The sequence below is a fragment of the Galeopterus variegatus genome, unplaced genomic scaffold (assembly GCF_000696425.1).
Source record: "Galeopterus variegatus unplaced genomic scaffold, G_variegatus-3.0.2 Scaffold6596, whole genome shotgun sequence".
Taxonomy (NCBI): Eukaryota; Metazoa; Chordata; class Mammalia; order Dermoptera; family Cynocephalidae; genus Galeopterus; species Galeopterus variegatus.
Window position 1 is genome coordinate 65757 of NW_007732707.1, and position 22701 is coordinate 88457.

The window sequence follows — 22701 nt, forward strand, 5'->3', positions numbered from 1 at the left end:
GAAAATTAATGCATTTATTTTTCAGAAATACATTAAGTTTGGGGCTGGCCCGGTGGCGCACTGCGCTAGTGCACCGCTTGGGAAGTGCGGCAGCGCTCCCGCCGAGGGTTCGGATCCCACATACAGACCAGTTCCCGCTCACTGGCTGAGCGAGGCGCGGGGGCAACACCAAGGGTTGTGATCCTGTTGCCGGTCCCGGTCCGGTATGGGGGCGACCCTGAGGGTTGCGATCCGTTGCCGGACACGGAAAAAGACAAAAAAAAAAAAAAAAGAAATACTTTAAGTTTTAATATTTTACCTGGTTTTGGAAGGAAAAGCAAGAGTGTTTTTACTTTGGGAATGTACGAATTTCTTTTTCAGTTCTTTTAAATCTCTTTTGATAGCATTTTTATTGCACTCATTTTATTCTATCTTGGGTATTTATTTTGATTTTAAATTCTCAGAAATATTGAAAATTATACCCATGCTCTTTATGTTAAAAATCTGGTTATGATCAGTTGCAGGTGTCATTTACAATAATGTCAGCCTCTCATGGTAGTTTGGATAATTTGGTCAAACCATTGGAGGAAAATTCTAGTTGAACAATTACTTCATACATAGTGAGATGTCTGGAGTTCAATTTTTTTAAAAAAATGTATTATATTCTATTCAAGTCAACAAACTCCTGTAGATTGTTTAAGGAGTAAAGAGCATTTTGATAAGGTGGTCTGTATGGTGGTGCAGAGATGGTGGAGAGTGAAAGATGAGTCAAATGCATAAAATGCTTTAAAAATCAACATATTTATAAAACTCAATGTAAAGGCAGTAGGAAAAAACTGTAGGTATGTGTGTAGTTTACTCTGTAATCCTAAATCAGTCTCATTTTTTAAAAAATTAACATTTATATTATCCCTGAATGAAAAATAGTTGAGTAAAAAATATGAAGGCTAAAAGAGAACCTAGCTAGATGTTACAAATATTCATTCGAATTATTTTATTTTATTTAGGATGATAATATGGATACAAAATCCATTCTAGAAGAAGTTCTTCTCAAAAGGTCACAGCAAAAGAAGAAAATGTCACCAAATAATTACAAAGAGCGGCTTTTTGTATTGACTAAAACAAACCTTTCCTACTATGAATATGACAAAATGGTGAGAGCCTATTTATTGCATTGTTCTTAGACTATTTATTATTTTTCCTGTCTCCATAAAGTGCTTGATTATAATGAAACAATACCAGTTTCTAAGCTTACACGGTAAAGATCAACTTGTATCCACTTATCACATTGCCTTGTCTTGAACAAGATATAATGAACTCAAAATAAAGGATTTTAAAACATCAGTTAACTTTACTAATTATAACTTTAGAACAATGGTTCTCAACTGAGGGCATTCTTTGCCTAACCGCCGCCAGAGGACATTGGGCAATGGCTGGAGACACTTTTGGTTGTCACAGCCTAAGGGGTGGTAAGTGCTCCTGGCATCTAGTGGGTAGAGACCAGGAATGCTACTAAACATCCTACAGTGCACAGGACAGCCCCACAATAAAGAATTATCGAGCCCCAAATGTTAATAATGCTAAGGATCAGGAATGCTGCCTTAAAACAATGCTGGCAATAAGACTATTTCTGTACAGTTGAGAATTTTATCATAGTAGAAATACTGAAATCTGTCAAAAAATTGAAACAAAGTAAAGATGCTTTGCAGAGTTAAATCTTGATTTCCTGAGTGTATTTAGCACGTGGCAGGTGATTTGAAACACATTTCGAGATGAACTTTCAAAAGGAGAACTGAGGTTACTAGAAGTGGGAAGGGGGGTGGGAGGAATTGGTAAAGGACCACAAATAGCAATGACAGTATATATTGTTGAATATAATAATTATTCTGATTTCAGCATTGCATCTTGCATGTGAGTATTGATATTCAACTCTGTATGCCACATATACGTACAATAACCTGTGTTACAATAAAAAAATAAAGTTTTTAAAAAAGATTATTAAACTAGAATCTTAACTACTGTTTAGAGACTTTCTTTTGGAGAGGTGTGTTTATGTCCACACTTTGGAAATATATTTTGTTGCCATTGGATGTGGACTATTGTGGGGAATGGGAAGTGATTCTTCATTGCCCACCCTATCCACCAACCTCTGTCCCAAGCACAACTTTAGTTTTATGCTTTTCCTTGGTGCATTGCATGAAACACCTTATATTTTGTTTTTTAATTTAGAAAAGAGGCAGCAGAAAAGGATCAATTGAAATTAAGAAAATCAGATGTGTGGAAAAAGTAAATCTCGAGGAGCAGACACCCGTGGAGAGACAGTACCCATTTCAGGTAAAGGGAGAAACAGCATTACATTGGGTGAATAGTTCTTCCTTTAATATTTTTTATTATTCCCTGCCCACCATTTATTTGTTTGTATATTTATTTATTTATCAAAGACACAACAATCACAACAATTCCTTCAACTTATTAAGACAAGATATAATGTTGATGGGGGGAGGGGGAAGAGGGAGGGAGGAAAAGGCGGAATTGGTAAAGGGACACGAAAATCAACATTGTAAATTGATAAATTTAAAAAAAAGAACACATGCTACAAGATATATATATATATATATATATTTTTTTTTTTATTTTTTATTTTTATTTTTTTAAATTATGAACTCAGTATATCCAGGAAAAATGATCCATTAAGACAATGGCAAGGCTTAGAATATCCCCAGATAGGAGCTGGGCATTTTGCTAAAATTCTGTCCACCAAATTGCCTTCCCTGGAGAGAGGGGAAGCAAGCTGACAGTGTATGCTGCAGTGGCCTGACCTGCCACAGGCCACTCAGTCTCTTTCGTCAAGTATCATCGAGTGTCTCTGATGTGCCACAGGGTAGTAGGCATGCTACAGAGAATAAAACACTGACCCTGCTCCAAGGCATTTACTGGGAGGTGGCAAAATAGACTAATAAGCAGACAATTATCATGCAGTGAGGGTAAGTGTTAAGATGGAGGTCGGCAGAGTGCATCCACTGTGCCCCAGGAGAGGCACCTCTGTCTGTACTCCGAGGACTCAGGGAGATCTCTATTGGAAGCAACGGTCAGGTTGGGAAGGACAGGTAGAGTTTAACCCAGCAATGACGGAAAGGGCAAAAGAAGCAGCAGGTGTCAAGGCACTGATGGATGAAATAGTGTGGCATATTGGGAGAACTCCAAGTCCCCATGAATAAAGCGTCCCCATGAGACAGTGGGAGAGATGTGCCTGGAGCCTAGGCAGGGCCTGTAAAGGGCTCTGCTCACTGTGCTGAGGAGCTGCAACTGTACCCGGAAATGCTTTAAACAATGGCACACTATAGAGACTATGCCTACAGTAGCTTTTGGCCGTGGCTTGATCTAAGTCATGGCCTACATTTATTATATCATGAATACTTACCTTTCTTGTCTAAACGCAGATGGATTGTCTTTCAGATTGCCACAGTACCCAGTGCTAGTATTAGGGACCTGTAGCCGTAACTAAAATATAATAATCCAGTTAATTAACAACCCATACTTCCAATTTTTTTTTAAAGTACACAATTGGGAGAAACCAGGGGAGAGTGTGCTCATGAAAGAGCTCCAAACTCACATCACAGAGGCATAGGGTACTCACAAGAGCACAGGCTTTGGAAGCCCACAGAGCTCCCACTCCCATCACTTCTATTTGTGCAACCATGAACACGTACTCCCCTGCTCTCAGAGGATGTTTCTTCACTTGCAAAAAGGGCATGCTCATTTTTCTTTCATAGAGTTAAAATAGGGTTAAGATATTAAAGTTGCTAAGAAAGAGCCCAGAAACTTGTAGGTGTTTGATAAATGGTATGTATTATTTACCAACAAGAGTTGAATAAACTAGAGGAGGATCTGGAGAAGGCACTGTAATCTTCAAATATTTAAACAAGTATCTTAAGGAATAGAAAATGACTTATTCTGAGGATGATTCCTAGGGTGCCACATGATGCAACAGACTGAAATAATAGGGAGATATTTTTACTCAATATAAGCATGGATTGTATAATGATCGGAATATATGCAAATTGGCAAATATGTCATAGCCAAGTAAAGAACAGTTCCTCCCTGGAGGTAATTTAAGGATGGGCAGTTAAACATTTTCCAATGGGCTGTTAAGGGAATCATGCACTAAGTAGGTGGATGGACTAGAACACTCCTAAGACACGTGTAATGTCTAACCTATTATAATTCTCCATGGTTCAATGTTAACCCCTGTCAGAAGCATCACTGCTGTGATTTTCCAAAGTGTAGGAGTGTCTGGGAAAAACAAATTGAGGGATGGAGGAGGGATGGAGGATTAAAAAAAAGTAAAATGTAGAGGTTTTTTTTTTTTTTTTTTGTCTAACTCCAGAGCTAACATATATTATATTAGCAATCTCAAGGTTTCTTTTGGATAACAGAAAATTTGCGGTTGCACCAAAGTGAACTATGATGCAATTATATCCAGATGCACCAAATCTTTTCCTTTCCAGATCGTCTATAAAGATGGGCTTCTCTATGTCTATGCATCAAATGAAGAGAGCCGAGGTCAGTGGTTGAAAGCATTACAAAAAGGTAATAAAAATGTCATAAAACACAACTGAGTTCTTTTGAGCCTTGGTGACGGAAAGATATGGCAGTAGAAAGACCCAATGCCAAGAGAGAATCTGCTGATTTTCCTACCAAACTCACGGAATGTGTCAGACCCATCCTCATTTTGCAAAGCGAGGAGATTGGATCCCTTTCCCACTCAGCACAGAGCTGGCTATCATGCCTTCCCAGCAACTTGGGCAAAGCCAGGCCTGCAGTTCTCCACCCACTGTGCCTGCCTTTACTAGGGCAAAGTCTAGGTCCTCACGGGCTGTGTCAAGTCCTGTAGCTACTGTACTTTCGATGTTTATGGAAAGTTGTATTTAATACTTAATGAGCACTTACAATTTGCCAGCTACTTTATCAAGTGCTTCTGAAACATTTTCTCAGGTAATCCTCTTGACAACTGCAGAAGGGGTAATATTATTTGCTATTTTTCAGACAAGTGAAATTTAAAAAATATGGCTACTGTCACATACCTCATAATAGGAGACTCAGAACTCAGTGATCCAAACCAAACTTTTCAACCAATGCATTGTACATGCTAGGCAAAAAGAGTGATTTAATGAAGCTTTTATTCAGTAATTTTTAGGTTGACCTGGTAACAACCTTTGGTAGAAAGGAGAGAATCGTTGTTAGTAATTTGGCACTATGTTTCTCTCCATTTTAAAGGTGAGTAATGGTGTGAGGACAATATTTAACTCCGATGAATGACTCTATTTGTGGAATTTCAGGTATTAAGCTCCCAGACTGGAAAAGATTTTATTATTTTATTTAAGTTTTAGATTATGGCTCTTTCTCAGTACACCTTAAATTGTGCATGCCTACTCCACTTCCATGCAAAGGACATCCTTTCTTTTTACACATAGGGCTTAATTTTCCATTTGCATGCAATGGTTTAGTAACCTATTCTGTAGGATAGTCCGATGGTCTGTGGGGGGAGAAAAGCCTCCCTCGACCCACCATCAGCTCATGGAAATGAGAAGAGCATCCCTCCCTCTTAGAGTCAGACAAACCTGCAGTCAAGTCCTGCTTTGCTGTGTCATCTAATTCTAACATCTCTGGGTCTCAGTTTTCTGACCTATAAAATGGGAGATCATATTTCTTTTCTCCTAGACTGGTCACAAGCCACAAATAAGACACTCGTAAATATGTTAAAGTATCCTATGCATAAACATGTGTCACTGTGGCTATAATGGAGCTCCCAGGAGGAGCTCCAAGATTCTGCTTCCCATTTAGTCTCCTCCTGGGGAATTTGGGAGGGGGGGCAGTTGCTGTGTAGACACCTCCTGTGTGCAACTCTTGGTCATGCCCTAGGTCTCCCATTATGAGTCCTTCTGGAACTATATACGTTAGACAGGGTTGGAAGGCCCCTGGGCAGCTCATGTAAGGGCATGTGGAATGTAAAAGGAGAGCAGAGAGAGAAGCAAACATGCATCTCCTAGTCCCTCATGAAACTGCAGAGGGTCCCTGTCACTAGGGCTGCCATAGGCCCAGCAAGTGATTTGTATCAGTTAGTAATGCTTTGGACTGCAGGTAAAAATACCCCAAATGGTTGCTGAAACAAATCCACTTTTGTTCTTCTCTCACAGTAACAAATCCAGAGGTAGGCAGTCCTGGGCTACTACAGCAGCTCAGTAAAGTCAGTAAGGATGCAGGCTCCTCCTTGCTTTCTGTTCTGCCACCGTTAGAGGCTCCCAGAGAGGTTCTGAGCTTTCCCAAAAGCCCCCTTGCAAACTTTTGCTTGTGTCATGTAGTCCAGAACTGTATTCTCATGGCCATTTCCATGTGCAGTGGATGCTGGAAGACAGTGCTGTTTTTTTTCTAGCCTCTATGCTGGAAGATAATGAGAGAGAAGGTGAGTGGGATTGGCTGTCAAATTGGCCAAACAATCTACTACAGGAAAACAAAGAGGTTCCCCCACTCAAATCTTCTCCCCTACGAAGTTTCATTGTGATACAGTGACCACCTCCCTGTACCCTTTTTATATCTATTACTTGGCTCAAGCATTATAAACTGAGGCAGACATTGAAGGCATAGAATTTTCCAGATGGTAGCCTACACTTGGAAAGTTTGGGCTGACTCAGTAGTGACTTAAGGAGTCAGCTACCATGGTTCTGAATTCGGCTAACCAGATGTGGATAAAATGCGCCCTTCCTTCTAAAATTTAAAACTGAAGGGGATTTGGCAGAGAAGTTGGCATCTGTGCATCAGAATGTAGTAGAAAGGCCTGGGACTGAGTCTCAGATCTGCCATTTTTTAGGCTTGTGAACTTGAGCAAGTTTCACCACCTCTCTGCATCTCAGTTTACCTAACTCTGTGAGAGTTATGATAGCGATAGTAGTTAGCCCTTCAAGGTTATTGATTATATTAGATGAGATGACGTATGTGAGGAACAAAATGTAATATACACATTAATATATGAGTTCCTCTTATTGTCATTACTAGGTGGAGGGAGTGTTGGTTGCAATGTGGACTTTTGGATTTGGTTAGGAAAAGAATTAGTTACCTGGGAAACTAAATCCACGTGTTAGGAAATAATAAGAATCCTGACCATATTGATCAGGAGCTTAGGGAGCAAGACGGCAAGTGATGTACCCATGAAATTGTAGTGACCTTTTGGGACCAAGATCAGAAACTTGTGTTTTGTAAACTTTTTTTTTTTTTCTTGCTATGCACAGATTTTTATTTGCACTGAAAATCTCTAGATTTAGTTCCACAACTTACATCAGTAACCACTTTGTGACACCTCCTGTGTTAGGGAAATAATCACTTTTAATTAATTTAGATATCCTATGTAAAACATTTAGCATAAGTGTTCTCAATAAAGGTTAGCTTTAGTTGCTACGTTCTCTTGTCATCCATTGACCCCTCACAATAGCCTGTTAGATGAGGATACTGAGGATCGGAGAAGTTACATAACTCACCCAAGGTGAGTGGCAGAAACAGCATCACAGCCAGGTCTGCTGCTTCCCTAGCCTAGGCCTTTAATTCTTTCTCTTATTGTCTACATCATGCTATGTGCTTTGAGAATCACTGAAAAATTGCTTTTTGCTTTTTATGATTTCTGTAATAATTTCATTTTAATTCTCATTAGTAAAGTTTTTTTAATGCCAACATTTTCAGCTAACCTGAACTAAATTAAACTAAGGGAGTGGCATACTAAAGCCTAGTGTTCATTGAACTCCTACGTTGGGCCAAACACTGTGCTGGGTGCTTGACATACACTCTCGAGTATTCTCCCAATGACCCAGCAAAGCAGTTATTATTATTGCCATACACTTCCTGAGTCAGGGCTGCATAGGAGGAGTGGAACTCTCCCGGGACCAAAATAAGGAATCCTCGAGATGAATGTAAAATCAAGAGAGAAAGAGTTGAAGCTACATATAGAACCAGTCCTCCCCATGTAGAGACTCTTCTTGAAATATTCTCTACTAAGGCCTTGTAGGTGTCTCTGTTGTATTTCAGAAGAGGTTAATTTGTTATAGACACAGTATTGCACTTCAAGGCTGGAATTTTTTTGAATTAAATATTTCCCTATTCTATGTTTCTTTTTAATATGTACATATTCCTAGAAAAGTAGCCTCATAAACCATTCATTCCTTACAATAAACATGTCAAAGTCACAAAAGACAAAGAAGGGATGAGAAACCGTTCTAGATCTAAGAAAACTGGAGAACTAAATGCCAAGCGTGATTTTGGATTAGACCCTTGATCAGAAAGAAAAAAAGAGTGAGTATAAAGGAGACTGTTGAAAGAATTAGAAAAATTTTGAATATAGAATATGTGTTAAGTAATAATATTGTATCAGTGTTAAACTTCCTGAATTTGATAATTGTATTATTGTTATATACGAGAATGCTTGCTAATAGAAGTTACATGCTGAAATATGTATGGGTGACATTATTTAGGTCATAATACCTGCTACTTATTCTCAAATTTTAAGAAAAATATAATATGATTAGACATTTTTAAATAATTATAATATGTACATACAGAGAGAAAGAGATACAACAAATGTGGCAAAATTGGTAAATCTAGGTAAAGGGTGTATGGATGTTCATTGTACTATTCTTGCAATGTTTTTTTGTACATTTGAAATTTTTCAAAATAAAAAGCGGGGAAAGTGTATGTTTATTAGGACCTTTATTTTTCCTTTTTGCTAAAATCTAGTCCTACCCTCCAGCCTCCTTCTGCCAAAAGAGAACACCATGTGCTGTAACCCAGTCACTTCCTTTCTGAATGTATTTCTAAAATCCTAACACCAAGTTGATCTGTATATGCATTTTTTACTAGTTTTTTTTCCTCCAAAAATGATATAAGTTATTGTGTTGTTCTGACTATTCACATGGTTGACTTTTCTTTTTCCTTTTTGGCTTATTAACTTTTGAGTGAAAGACATATCCTTCGAGAACCATTTGCTCTTATTTTGGTTGCTGGCAAATGGGGATTTTATTGTTCTGTGATAATAGTGGTTACTGACTGCATTTCTTCTCTTGGGCCAACCTTTGCTCACGTCTTGTTTTCTTCCTGCCTGCTCCTAGAGATAAGGGGCAACCCGCACCTGCTGATCAAGTACCACAGTGGGTTCTTCGTGGACGGGAAGTTCCTGTGCTGCCAGCAGAGTTGCAAAGCGGCTCCAGGATGTACTCTCTGGGAAGCATGTAATGTGTGACCTCTTTGTGGGGCTGTATGCTGGTAGATGGTGTCCCATTAGGCCAAGCCTGCCAGATGCCAAAACAGCTTGCCAGAAAACAAGATGTACCAGATTGGTTGGCATCAGGAAAATCTAGCCTTGCAGATGCTATGTGACAAATACAGTGTAATTCTAAGGTCAACTGGCTCATGGCCATTAAAATAATAACAATATTAGCATCTGCCATTCTTTCATTTCATGAGAAATATTTTAAAAATTAGAATCATTAGTCAAGCAATGAGCTGTTATGTCCTCCCATCATTTTTCCTGGTTTAAGATAGACTGAAGAGGCAGAACGTGGTGATATTACCATGGTTTAAATAGCTAGGTTTCCCACTTGATGGGAAAATCAGCTCTCTTTTCTTATAAACAGCAAAAATCAAAAACCAAAAGAAACAAAAAAAATTCTTTCAAAATCATATGAAAAGATACAATTTAAGTAACATTTTAAATTATCATATACACCAATATGAGGACCAAGTTTTAAAAGATATATTTAAAGTGGTTTGTCATTCTGTACTTTTGTGTTGATTTCTTAATGACATCAGAGAAGGTAGAGAAGGGTCTGCTTTCCATACAATCAGATACTATCCCTATTCTTGGAAAACAAGGAGCTCATATATTTTAAAAGTTTATAATTGTTTAGCAACATGAAGATATTGATAAATAAAAAAGGAGAACTTGTTTTGATAATAGTTTTACCAGCCTGGACAGAATATGCCTGGATTACTAATGGCTTCAAAGAATTGAATGAGATCAACTACATAATAGCACTTCATGAACTAGAAAACACATAGGCACATGAAATATTTTTCAAATTCGCCCCATAACAGTATGATACCCAACAATCATGTTAACGTTACTGCTGGTATTCCTACCAAAAAAAGAGAAAAAATCAATGAATATTCATTGCGTTTTCCACCTCAATTAGACTATACAATGAATATTTATTAATCTCAATTAGATCACATTGCCCTTTATACCCATGAATTATAGTGATTGATTGAACTATACAGAATTTACTGTACAGTGGTCTTCCTTCCACTGTGAGAAGCTGAAGAGCCATGATGTCTCCTCGTGGTAGTAATCACTTTCCCCAGTGGTTCTGTCTACAGTCTGGCATCATTACCTAGCAGGCCAGATTCCAGCTCTGACCTTGCCCTAACTCCCAGGAAGGAGCAGGAAAAAGGCCAGAGAGAGCACTACCTTGGGATTATATTCCTAGACTCTGTCTACGCCTCTGCCAGCCTCTGGGGAAAACTACAGAGTGTAGAGGTGTTGCAGCTCAGGAGCAGCCGTGATATGGTCTATCTCCCCAAGTATGATGTATTCTCTTGGCTTCCTCTGCTGAGCCCCTGGGCAGCCCATGAGCACAGATACTAGGAAGGAAAAAGCTGAATGTCTTTGCTTCTTTTTGTCTCTAAAATGCCCTGGTCCCCCCTCTTTTTGGTATATATGTACTACCAGTAGGTTGACCAAACACCCCAGTTTGTTTGAGGTAATCTCATTCTGTGCCTGGTAACCTGGCATAATTATTAAAAGGATACCCTTTCACTTTCCAGTGTGGGTAGTAAACCAGGTGGTCACCCCACTGATTAGGCAAACGGTGGCTTCACACTCACAGCTTGGACATCTACCTACGTGTGAGAGTAGAAAGAGAAATCAACAATGACCAGAACATGAAAAAAAAAAGCATGCAATAGGTGTGTTTATGTATTCAACTGTTTATTGATATCTAAGAATGATTAAAGTATATTGTATGAGCCAAAGAGGAATCAGACATGAATTCTGACCCCTAGGGTCTTATGTACCACCCAACAAAATTAGAGATCTGTGACTCAAATACAAGGTAGAAATGAGGTATAAATCAATAGTTTATAGGGCTTAGAGGAACTTGAATTTTTAATCCAGATTTGGGAAGATATTGATAATCCAATGGTGGAGGAGTGGTGTTTGAGTTGGGCTTTACACAGGAAAGCTACAGTATCACTCCAGATGTTGTGTCTGAATTCATTTAATCTAGATATTGCTCACACAAGCTCATTCATTCTTTTGGTTCATAACATTGGGTGTTTTTCTTTATTTGACTTAAAGTTCTTCTGATATTACTTGGTTTTACTTTTCAGATGCTGATCTGCACATTGCAGTCAATGAAGAGAAACACAGAGCTCCTACTTTCCTAGACAGGGTGGTAAGTCCACTTCTGAAAATGTTTTTCATAGTTGGGATATACTAAATAAATTAAGAGTTGCAGGATTCAAGACTAGAAAATGTGGGCTTCATTCAGACCGCTCAGCAAAGAGAGAAAAAACACGTGAGCCATCACTAATAGCTATGGACAGTTATCAAATAATGGATTCAAGTATAGAACCAGTGTAACATTTTATATTCTTGTAGTTGATTACTGGGTCTTTTCCTAAACAGTAAGCCCATAAATACTCACCAAAAAAATGGGTGCATGGAGGAGACATCCTAAGATGGCATCACCATAACAGACAGCTGTTATTATTAGCTGCCATTCTTTCTCTGTCACCATCGTGGCCACATCTGCCTCGTGGAAGTATCCTGGTGATGGAATGGGACTCCACAAGGCACAAGTAGAAAGCAACATAATTCTTTTCATCCATTATTTTTTCAAAGCCACTCTGTGGACTTTCTTTTCTGTCTTCTGATAACTTCTTAGGCAGATTCCTTAGCTTTCCGGTCACTCTCAGATGGTAAAATTTTTCTCAATTACTAGTAGTCATGAGAATAGCCACTGAATCGTCCCACCCATTGTTGTAATCGCAGTACTCCAAAGATCGTTCCAACTTCGAACTTCTCCCCTTTACCTAGCTCAGGTCTGCATCAGCTGGAAGCCTGCTTTTGGGGAGGGGTTGTGTAGAGGCTGGGATTTCAGGACCTTTCAGGGTTGTGGCCGAGGAAGAGGGTATCTGATGAAAAAGAGACACTCATACATAGCTGGTCCTGTCATGATTTGGGAGTGGGTATCTGGGAGAGTTTCCCAATGCTGATTTTTATCTTATGGGACATTTTTGTGGGTTTCCCACTGAGAGAAAGGGGGCAGATCCAAATGTAGCTTTGTGACAGAGGAGATGTCTTAATTCTCAGCTCTTGAGTTTCCAGCCCTTAACACTTCCACTGGGTCAATTCACCCAACTTGGGCAGAGTTCCTTTCAAGATGGCTCCCAGCCAACTCTTTTTAAGGGTGGAGTTGGCCTACAGGAAAACAAACAAAACCTTGATTGCGCTGGTTAATTAAGCTATATGCAGCTTGCTTTCACAGTACACACTGCTACTCTCTTTATGCCGTACCTTCTTGGATTCTTAGCGACAGTCTCCTGCTCTTAGTCTTCCCAGGCCGGTGTCACACTGCTCAAATGCCAGGAGACACATAAGATGACCTCCTAGTGATTCTCTGGAAGCTCATCTGAAATTGAGGGGATATCACCCACCCATTGGGTCTTACTTTCAACTACACACATTCATGCACACTTACTTCTTTCTTCCTAAGTATAAACCCTGTAATTTTTGTGAACCGACATGAAGAAGAAAAATAATCCATTATTATAGTACATTGAATAGTGTCCCCCAAATTTCATGTCCATCCAGAACCTCAGGATGTGACCTGATTTGTAAACAGGGTCTTTGCAGATGTAACTAGTAAGAGATCAAGATGAGATCATACAGGATGAGTGTGGGCCCTAAATTCAGTGACTGGTGTCCATGTAAGAAGATGAGAGGACAGAGAGAGACACAAGGGAAAAGGCCTTGTGAAGATCTAAGCAGAGATTGGAGTGATGCTACCACAAGCCAAAGAACACCTGGAACCACCAGAAGCTGGAAAAGGCAAGGGCAGATTTTCCCCTAGAGCCTTCAGAGTGAGCATGGTCATGCTATCACCTTGATTTTGGACTTCTGGCCTCCAGAACTGTGGAAGAATATATTTCTGTTGTTTTAATCCACCAAATGTGTGGTAATTTGTTGTGGCAGCCCCATGAAACAATTATTATGGGTTGGATTTTTAACTTTGTTATCAGCAACATTGCTGTTTTGGTTTGGATACGTACTCCAGTCCTGAATCTCGAAAATGATGGCCCTATAAAACACCTAAGAGTGGTGTCCAGAATAGGTAATTCTATACAGACAGGAGGTCAATTAGTGGTTGCCTGGGGCCAAAGTGGGAATGGGATTGACTGCAACTGGGCATGCGGGATCTTACTGGGGTGAGGGAAATGTGCTGAGACTGGATTGTGGTGACAGTTACACAACTTGATAAATTTACTAAAAGTCACTGAATTCTACACTTAAAAAGGGTGAATTCCCAGTAGTTTGTTTTAAACAAATCTAAGAGCAGAGGATAGTTTAGGAGCCAGAAACCATTGAATCTAGTCTCTGGCAGGGAGCTCTTCTGACATATTGAAAATATCAGCCAGGCAAATCAGTGGCCAAGGCTTCCTAAGCCTCTTTTGTTTATATGCTGCCCGAATGAACCAGGGGTCAGAGGTACCATGAAAAGCATGTTTTTCCTTTTGTTGTTGTTTTTTGTTTGTTTTTACCACAGCATTCAATAGAAGACGTTTTTCTGAGAGGAAGAAATAAAAATCAGCTCTTTAGCCATTATGTGCAGATTTCCATTGAGGAAACTTTCCAGTGCATTTATCCTTGGAGAGAACTCACCTTACAGTTCATAAATAACAATGTTCTGAATAATTAAAATTTCCAGAATGCCAAAGCTTCAACTCCAAATAAATTATATCCCTGAAAAAAAGTAAAATACAGTGTGAAAAAATAAATTCAGAGCTAGGTACACACACACACACGCATGCACATACAAACACACACACGTATGTGACGTGAATTTTTAATTGAAGTATAACGTGCTCTTAAAAATGCACACAAATCATAAGTGGTCAGCTGGATGAATTTTCACAGACTGAATGCATCTGTATAAGCCACACTGAGATTAAGAAACAGAACATCACAGTACCCCAAGGGTATCCTCATGTACCCATTCAGTGACTACAACCCACCAAGAGCAATTGCTAGCCTGACTTATAACATCATAAATGGTTTGACCTTTGTATAAATGGAATCATAAAGTATATAGTCATTTATCGTCTGTCTCCTTTTGTTCAATTTATGAAACTCACCCATTTTCTAGTATGTGGCTGTAGTTTATTTTCATTGCTGTGTAATTGCATTCTGCAAATATACCACTGTATTAGTTTCTTATTGCTGCTCTAATGAATTACTGCAAATTTAGTGGCTAAAATCAACACAAATTTATTCTCCTACTGTTATAAAGTTCAGAAGTCTATACAGCTGTGTTCCTTCTGGAGGCTTCAGGGGAGAATCTGTTTCCTTGCCTTTTCCAGCTTCTAAAGGCCACCTACGTTCCTTGGTTCCTGGCCCCTTCCTCCTTCTTCAGAGCCAGAAGTGTAGCAGCTTCTCTGCTCTCTGACCTCTGCTTCCATCCTCACATCTTCTCTGTGATCTCTGACTACTTTGCCTCCCTTTCATAAGGGCCCTTATGATGACATCAGGCCTATCCCAATAATCAGAATAATCTCCCCATCTCAATATCTTTCACTTAATCACAATCTGCAAAATCTATTTTACCACGTAAGTTATCCAGAGGTCTGGGCATTGGGACATGAATATCTTTGGGGGACCATTATTCAGCCTACTGCAACTGCAATACATTTATTATTTTATTTTCTTGATGGGCATTTAGTTAGTTTCAAGTTTTTTATCTAATTCATATAATTCTGCTATAAACATTCTTTTACATGTCTTTTGGTTTCACTGTTGGGTATGTACAAGGGTACTTTAAAAAGTTCGTGGAGAAACAATCAAAAGATAATATGAATCTTTCCATGAACTTTTTGAACACCCCTTGTATATATATAGTTTCTGGGTCATAGAGTGTGTGCACATCCAGCTCTAGTAGATCCAGCAAACAAGTTCCCAGTGTGGTTGTACCACTTCATGCTCCCACCAGCAAAAATATGAGAGTTCTAGTTGCTCCATATCCTTGCCAATACTTAGTATTGCCTCCTTCCTTCCTTCTATTTAAGAACTGATATGGTTAGCTTGTTAGTTCCTGTACCTGAATCTGTGTCTCACTGTGATGTTTTAAAATCTCTTGTCTTCCAATCTTGAAGATTCCTCGGGCAGCTCCTATTCTCAAAATGGACGCACCATCTTCAAGTACCACTCTAGCCCAACATGACAGTGACTCAAAGAAAAACTGTGGCTCCCAGCCAAACGTCAACATGCGTTGTATTTCAAGGGAAGACTGCCCTGACTGGTGGCAAGTAAGAAAACTGAAAAGGTAAAGAGAAATATCGCATGTTCTCATTTATTTGTGGGAGCTAAAAAGTAAATAAATAAATAAATAAATATACAAACAAATAATTGGGGGGAGGGGAGAAGACACAACAATCACAACAATTCCTTGAACTTGTTAAGACAAGTGAACAGATATGATGTTGATGGGGGAGGGGGAGAGGGAGGGAGGAAAAGGAGGAATTAGTAAAGGGACACGAAAATCAACTACATTGTATATTGATAAAGTAAAAATAAAATAAAATTTACTCCTTATATGAAAAGAAAGAAAGAAAACTGAACAGGTAAGCCCCAGCTTTCAGGCTGGCTCTCCAGTGTGTAGAGCAGACATTATCCCTCTGCCTTGCTCATTAGCCTCATAGCTGTCAACGTAGGTCTAGGGCTGTTCTCTCAAAAAATGTTTAGTGATTGAGCCAGAAACCCAGGGAACAGCAGCCCCGCTGGGGCTGAGCAGCATAGACTTTTCATTTAGATTACCCTGTCTGATGATCAAAGTAATACTTGAACGTTTTTATGCCCTTCTCTATCTTTTCCCTGTTCCCCAAATAACCCCACATTCCAGAACACAAAATCTTCACAATATACTCTTTATATGACAGAGTTTAGGGCGGGCTTACTTTTGCAATGTGTTTCAGCATCACTAGCAGAACGATAAATAGCATTTCAAGCAAAGCCATGGCTTGCCTTCTCAGGATGTACACCATCACCTCTCCTGACCTGTTAGTCTTCTCATGTTATTCAGCCTAAAGATTCTATCTAAAGCCAGAATTGAAAATGCCTTGAAGGCTGTACATAAATTGTGTATATACCTGGGGTCTGCCCCACACTTGATGCTCAATAAATGTTCAGTTGAATTGCAAAGTGACCATGCAGAAAGGGTCAGGTGACTACCCTTCCTTATGTGTGGCCTCACACTTCCTCCCCATCAAGTTGTCCCCTGTCCACCGTCTTCTTACCCAGTTATCAGCATCCCTACATGATACTGATGTCCGTCTTTCTCCACAGTGGATGCATCTCCCTGACTCACCATGTATCTCTTTTCTTTGTTTTCTCCCTTGTCTTCTTATTCCTTTATTCTTTCCGTCCTCATCATTTTTACCTAAAGCAAATGCCTCACTGTACCAATGACACAGCCACAGGCCCATATGGAACTTGAAAGAATGTAAGTGTATTCTTCTTGATGTTGTTTTTTTCAGTATAACGAGCCGCGGAATGTAAGTGTATTCTTCTTGATGTTGTTTTTTTCAGTATAACGAGCCGCGGTCCCTTTCATTCCCAAGTGGAGCTAGAATCCAAGTGTATTCGTCTATACCTGGTGCCTGGGGGGAGGAGTTACATTTATCTGCCTGTAGCCCAGCATTCTTGTGGAAGGAGACCACCAATAAGCCCAAATGCAAGGAGAGTGGATGTCATGTTAACTTGTTCCAGGTCCCCTCCCAACAGAAGCCCCATTAAGGGATTCATTAAGGGAGGTGTGTGGTGAAACTGACCAGTTTTGAAATACGTAAGGAAGAACTGTTGATTCATATGCGGTTGCTGCAGAGCCGCTACCAACTCCTGGATTGCTGGATCCTATCCTTATTTAAAATGTTGACATTTTATTCATCATGGATTTTTTGCATTAACATTGATTTTTAAAAATATTTTACTAAAATACTATTTATCTTCTTTTCTGAGTTTTTGACACCCCCTTAGATTTCGTCCCAACCCTGGATATTTTTCCTAGAACATCAGAAAGCTGGTTATTTGAGTGAACGATTGATTAATTCTTAGAATGAGCAGCATTGCATCTATTAGTGAATTATACTAATCGCTAAAAAGTCTTCATGGATCCTGAATTATTAAAATGCAGCCATGATTCTTAGCTCACTTATTACACAATACTTTTTTTATCCACTTTCTGTAATTCTTAACTAACGTCACCTGAGCTACTTTTTAATCTTTATTTTTTCAGATTAGTAAAATAATCCATGCTCACATTAAAGTATTCAAACATTGTAGAATATTCAGTATACATTCTTCTAAAATGTTTTCTATGCACATGCTACCATTCGAGGGGTCTTCAAAAAGCTGATGGAAAAATTTGTATTATCTTTTAATTCCATTTTTCCATGAACTTTTTAAAGTACCCTTCTATATACAAGTACAAAAACAGATTCTCACCATATAGTCTTTTTGCTGCTTTTTCTTTTCACTTGACATCTTCAACATTTTTCCCATTAAATACATGATGATATACCAGATTTTTAAAAGTTTATTTTAATTTGAGTTTCGGTAAAATGCACATAACAAAATTTACCATTTTTTTAAAGCATACTGTTCAGTAGTGTTAAGTACATTCACATTGTTGTGCGACCTACCTTATTATTTTTAATTTCTATGAAGTAATCCATTATATGGGTAAACCTAAATGACACGCTACTGATCGACATTCTCCATGTGTTCTTAAAAACAACAAGAAAGCTAAATAAATTGCTTAACCTTTTTGAATAAGAGTTTTATCATGAAGAGAGAAAATCAAAAAGCTATTCTATTGGGCAGGCTCTTTGTGAAGGTGGGAAGGGAGGCATTCTAGTGTTTAAGGGCTTTCTCCAGGCATTGGTTGAAATGGGGCCAGAGGAGCATTTCCTTGCTAAGGAAACTTGTCACTATGAACTGTGATTTTGAAAAAGAGCCTTGACTATGAAAGCAAACAGGAAACAGATCCTACACTCCAGATAAAAAAAGCCTTTGGACTTTGAGAGATAGGCACTTCCTCATGCTCTGCTTAACACCCAAAATGAAAGAGATAAAATGATGGATGACAGAGGATGATGAAAATCCTGCTGATCCATCTGGGTCTGGATGGAGTTAAAAATTTAGTATTTTCAAGACTTTTCATTGTAATCACAAAAGCAAAGAGGAAAATAACATTGTAAAATAAATAAGTGGCAACAGAATGCTCATTTCTATGTGAAAATCAGGGCAAACTAGTCAAAATGATTTGTTAATCCAGGCTTTCTATTTTTGGGGGTCATTACGAGATGAGCCATTATTAACAATTCTATTTTGTTTAGTAATCCTGCCAAACTACTGCTTTTTATTAGAGTCCCTGAAAGGATCAAAATATGAAAGTAACTCATTAGCTGAACAAAATTGCTTTTGTCATTTAACATTTATGAGTAAACAAAATTTATAGATTTATGAAACATATCCTTTTTTTTTTTACAGTAGTGAAGATGTTGCATGCAGTAACCAAGCAGAAAGAAATGTAAATCACAGCACCTCGAAGATCTCATGGTAAAGCAAATTCAGAGATTTCTTTGCATTTAGGATTTGCTTCCATTTCCAGGAAAACTAACCAAATTCGCAATGATTTTGCAACTAAGCTTTACATTTAAGGTAAACATAAACTAAAAAAGTCCATGTAGTTTGCTTCTCTGAACCTTTATGAGGTCTCAGTCCATGGCTTGTAGGTTACAGTTTTCTTCACACTGATTTTTCTTAACCATCATTCGTGATATACACCGGTGTTAGTTGAATTACTCTCCCCTAAGAATATTTGCATGCACAACGAAAGGTTTTGTTAACTTTATACTGCAGCCATCCCTGAAGGAGTCTTTATCTAGTTTATGAGCCCACTCTTCTGAAAGAGTCAAAGAAATCCAAGTTCCTCGGGGCCTCCTGTGGACCTCCTGTATCAAAGAGCTATTCTCTCATTAAATTGCGCATGAGCTCAACTTTTAAGCGGCTCTCTCTTCACCTTGCTGATACCTTCTCAAGTGCAAAAACAGAACTCTAACATTCTAAATTTTATTTATGTGGATAAAAGCAGGGTGGAATTTGATATTGCACTGCTAGGCAGTTGGATCATGTCTTGGTGGTTTTTGCGTTCACATTGTTTCCTGGCTCTTCTTCAGGGGATTCCCTGAGTCAAGTTCATCTGAAGAAGAGGAAAACCTGGATGACTATGAGTGAGTGTTGAAAATTCTCCATGTTTTCTAAAACTATACGTAGATGTTTCTATTCTACTCCTCAAAGTCACTAAAAGAGATGGCTCAGACTTTCTCAGAAGACTGTGTTTACATGGGTAAACTCATGTGAGGTTCTGGGCCATTTATCTAGATGACGGTGACAATGAGCTGGATTATTACCAATGAAAATATTTTTCCCCAATCTGAATTATCTAAATTGGCTGCACATGTTTATTGGATTTACCATATATCCAGTGTCCCCTTCATTCCATTTTGTCTTCGTAGATATGGCACATGATGTTTCTGCTCATTATTTCTTCCCTGGAGGCCTCTCATCAGGGCGATGCCTGAAAGCTCTTATTTACATTGAATCTGATTTGAGGGGAAGTCATTTATGATGCAGTAATTTTACAAGATAGCACAACTGAGACCTTGAACATGGCAGCATTTATGCTGAGAGATTTCTGTTCCTGGGGTGACCTTCTCATTTAACATCAGAATAGAGATACTTTACAGACAGAAAGAGTGCTCTATTAAAAATTAAATCTGAACATCAGGCATAAACTGGACTGTTCTGGGCAAACAAGAACATGTGGTTACCCCAACTATATTTAGGCAGATTGCCCTAAGTGTCCATTAAGTTCCTTTCCAAAATCTAAGTCTCTATCATCCTACAAATAGGGACAAATAATTGTCTCATAGACTTAAAGACTGTTGGTAAGTAGAGGTGGAAGTAATAGAGCACATTGCATTTCTCAGACGCTTGATCCCCAATGGCACAAAATTCACTTGGATACTAGGATTATGCGCTATTTCTAGTTCTGTGATTGTATGAGTGCTGTGTTATTGATTTACTGGTTACATGGGATGCAAGAGCTTTTACAAAGTCCATGTCAGTGTTTCCACTCATCCTCTTACCTCTAACCCAGCCTGGCCCTAGTCATACCTGTCACACCGAGGAGGATGTGCTGTACCCTCCACCCCTTTGCAGCAGGGTCTCTTCACCACCTCCTAGCTCCTTATCTTCTTTCCTAACATCTACCCTCAGGAAAGCATTTGATGGAATAATTCATATGAAGACATGAAAGACTGAGAGGGACCAACACAAGATCATTTCCAAAGATAATTGTCTATTGACAGAAGGCAAGGACATAAACCAACGGGAGTGGACCTCTAATTGTGGATTTTAGTCTTTAGCATTTAGGTGAATTTAGTCTTAGCATTTAGTCTTTCTTTGATCCAGAAAGCCCAGATCTGACCATTTAGACAGTCTCTACCCTCATCTTTTCTGGATTCAAATGGTGTGTGCGAGATGTATATTGGGGGAATTATCAGGAAAGATCTGTCCTCTTCAAAATCAAAGAGATCTGAAGGGATCTTCGAAGGGATGCTAAAGGGCTATATGATCTTGTGCTCAGCCTTCCCACACTGTGCTTGATGCCCTCGGCTTCCTGTTTTATCAATGTCACTGGAGCATTTGTTTTATGGCCATAACTTCGTGAGCAACTCTATTCCACTCCATAAAAATGGAGGCACTGAGATTTAGATGGAAACTAATGCATTAGGATTAGGCCTTGGCCCCTGCTGCTCTGACATTGAAATACTGGAACATCACATATTGCACACAGGTATTGATATTCAACTCTGTACCCCATAGATACGTACAATCAACTTTGTTACAATAAAAAAAAAATAAGCATACAAAAATTAACTTTAAAAAAAGAAATTTAAAAAAAGGAAAAGAAATACTGAAATATTTTTTAAAACAAGCAGAGCCAGACCACAGCAAAATTATGACACAAAGTGTGTATGCGTGTGAGTGGGGGGTGAGAAGGTGGGGGACAGGGTACACACACTAGCTCCCCTTTCCTCTCCAGGCCTCTTTCCTTATTTCTGATCACCCCTTCCTTCTATCTCCACATAGGTATATACCCTGGATCATATTCCCTGAATGGTCTTTTGATTAGCTATTATTAGGTAATAAAATGGTAACTAATGTTAAACATTTAAGCATGTTTAACTAATAAGATGTTTACTAATAAGAAAACTGTTAGTTAATATCACAAGTGTTATACAGCATACATTAGAGTAAAGTTAGACGAGACTTTCAAACTTATCAAGTTCAGCCCTCCCCCTAATTGGGGAAGTCCAAGGTCAGAAGAGACTAAGTGGCTTGTTCAAAGTCCTACAACTACATATTGGGAAGTTAAGGCCACAGACATTATTGACCTCACATGAGAAACAGTTCTTGGCCTGTTAGGCTCCACATGTAAAGTAAGACATCATGTTTTGGGGTAACTTAATGAACAGGGCAACATTTAAAGGTTATAGCTGACTCTTCCACATCATCTTTTCCTCAGTTCAGTACAGCTACTCCTGTCCTAATAAAAATTTAGATGCTTATCTATTGCTATCCTGAAAATAGAAAGCATTAAAAAAAAAGCATTTGCTTTGAAAATAGATGCTATGAGGTGTGCTTCTATCAGATTTATTAAAAGAAAATGAAGGGTTGAAAGACAAGAAGTTTCATCCTTGACAACCCTGACTTTCCCATTGGAATATTCTTCATTGGTCTAATCTCTGGCCCTTATTCAAAATGGTGAAATGTAGGAGAATTTAGAGATCACCTGGTCAAAGGCTTCTAAATGCCAGCCCATTTAAAAATTCAGATATGCAAGCCCTGCCTCAGAATAATAGTTGGGTGGTGAAGATTCAAGAATCTGTACTTTTGAAAAGCTCCACAGGTGATTCTCTTGAGCAGTCAGATTTGGAAACTCCTGATGTAAGCCAAAGCCTCATTTTATGGATTAGAAAATTGTGTCAACTTATACAATTAAAAAACTATTAATTTTCAAATGTGGAATTCTCTCCTGTTGCAGCTGGTTTGCAGGTAACATCTCCAGGTCACAGTCTGAACAGTTACTGAGACAAAAGGTAAATAGTCTTGTCTTTAAAATAGTTTATAAGAACCTCTTCCTGAGGGACCAGAGGTTAATGCACTTCTCGTAGTCAGCAGTAAGCTGATTACACAGGCGACCCATCACAGTGTTGGCTGTCCAGCCTAGGGATTACCAGGCCCTTCACATCTAGCCACTTCTTCTGTTTCCGTTATCTATT

General features: G+C 38.8%; 1 protein-coding gene across 1 annotated transcript in view; it reads left to right on the forward strand.

Annotated features, from left to right (window-relative positions):
• BMX (BMX non-receptor tyrosine kinase) overlaps positions 1-22701 on the forward strand; it is a 50180-nt gene that overhangs the window by 6224 nt on the left and 21255 nt on the right. The window contains exons 2-11 of the mRNA XM_008591039.1: positions 987-1133; positions 2209-2313; positions 4488-4569; positions 9129-9248; positions 11407-11471; positions 15448-15617; positions 16737-16793; positions 18842-18910; positions 19531-19584; positions 22464-22518. Of these exons, the coding sequence (XP_008589261.1) occupies positions 987-1133; positions 2209-2313; positions 4488-4569; positions 9129-9248; positions 11407-11471; positions 15448-15617; positions 16737-16793; positions 18842-18910; positions 19531-19584; positions 22464-22518 (924 nt within the window). The remainder of the gene's footprint in view (positions 1-986; positions 1134-2208; positions 2314-4487; positions 4570-9128; positions 9249-11406; positions 11472-15447; positions 15618-16736; positions 16794-18841; positions 18911-19530; positions 19585-22463; positions 22519-22701) is intronic.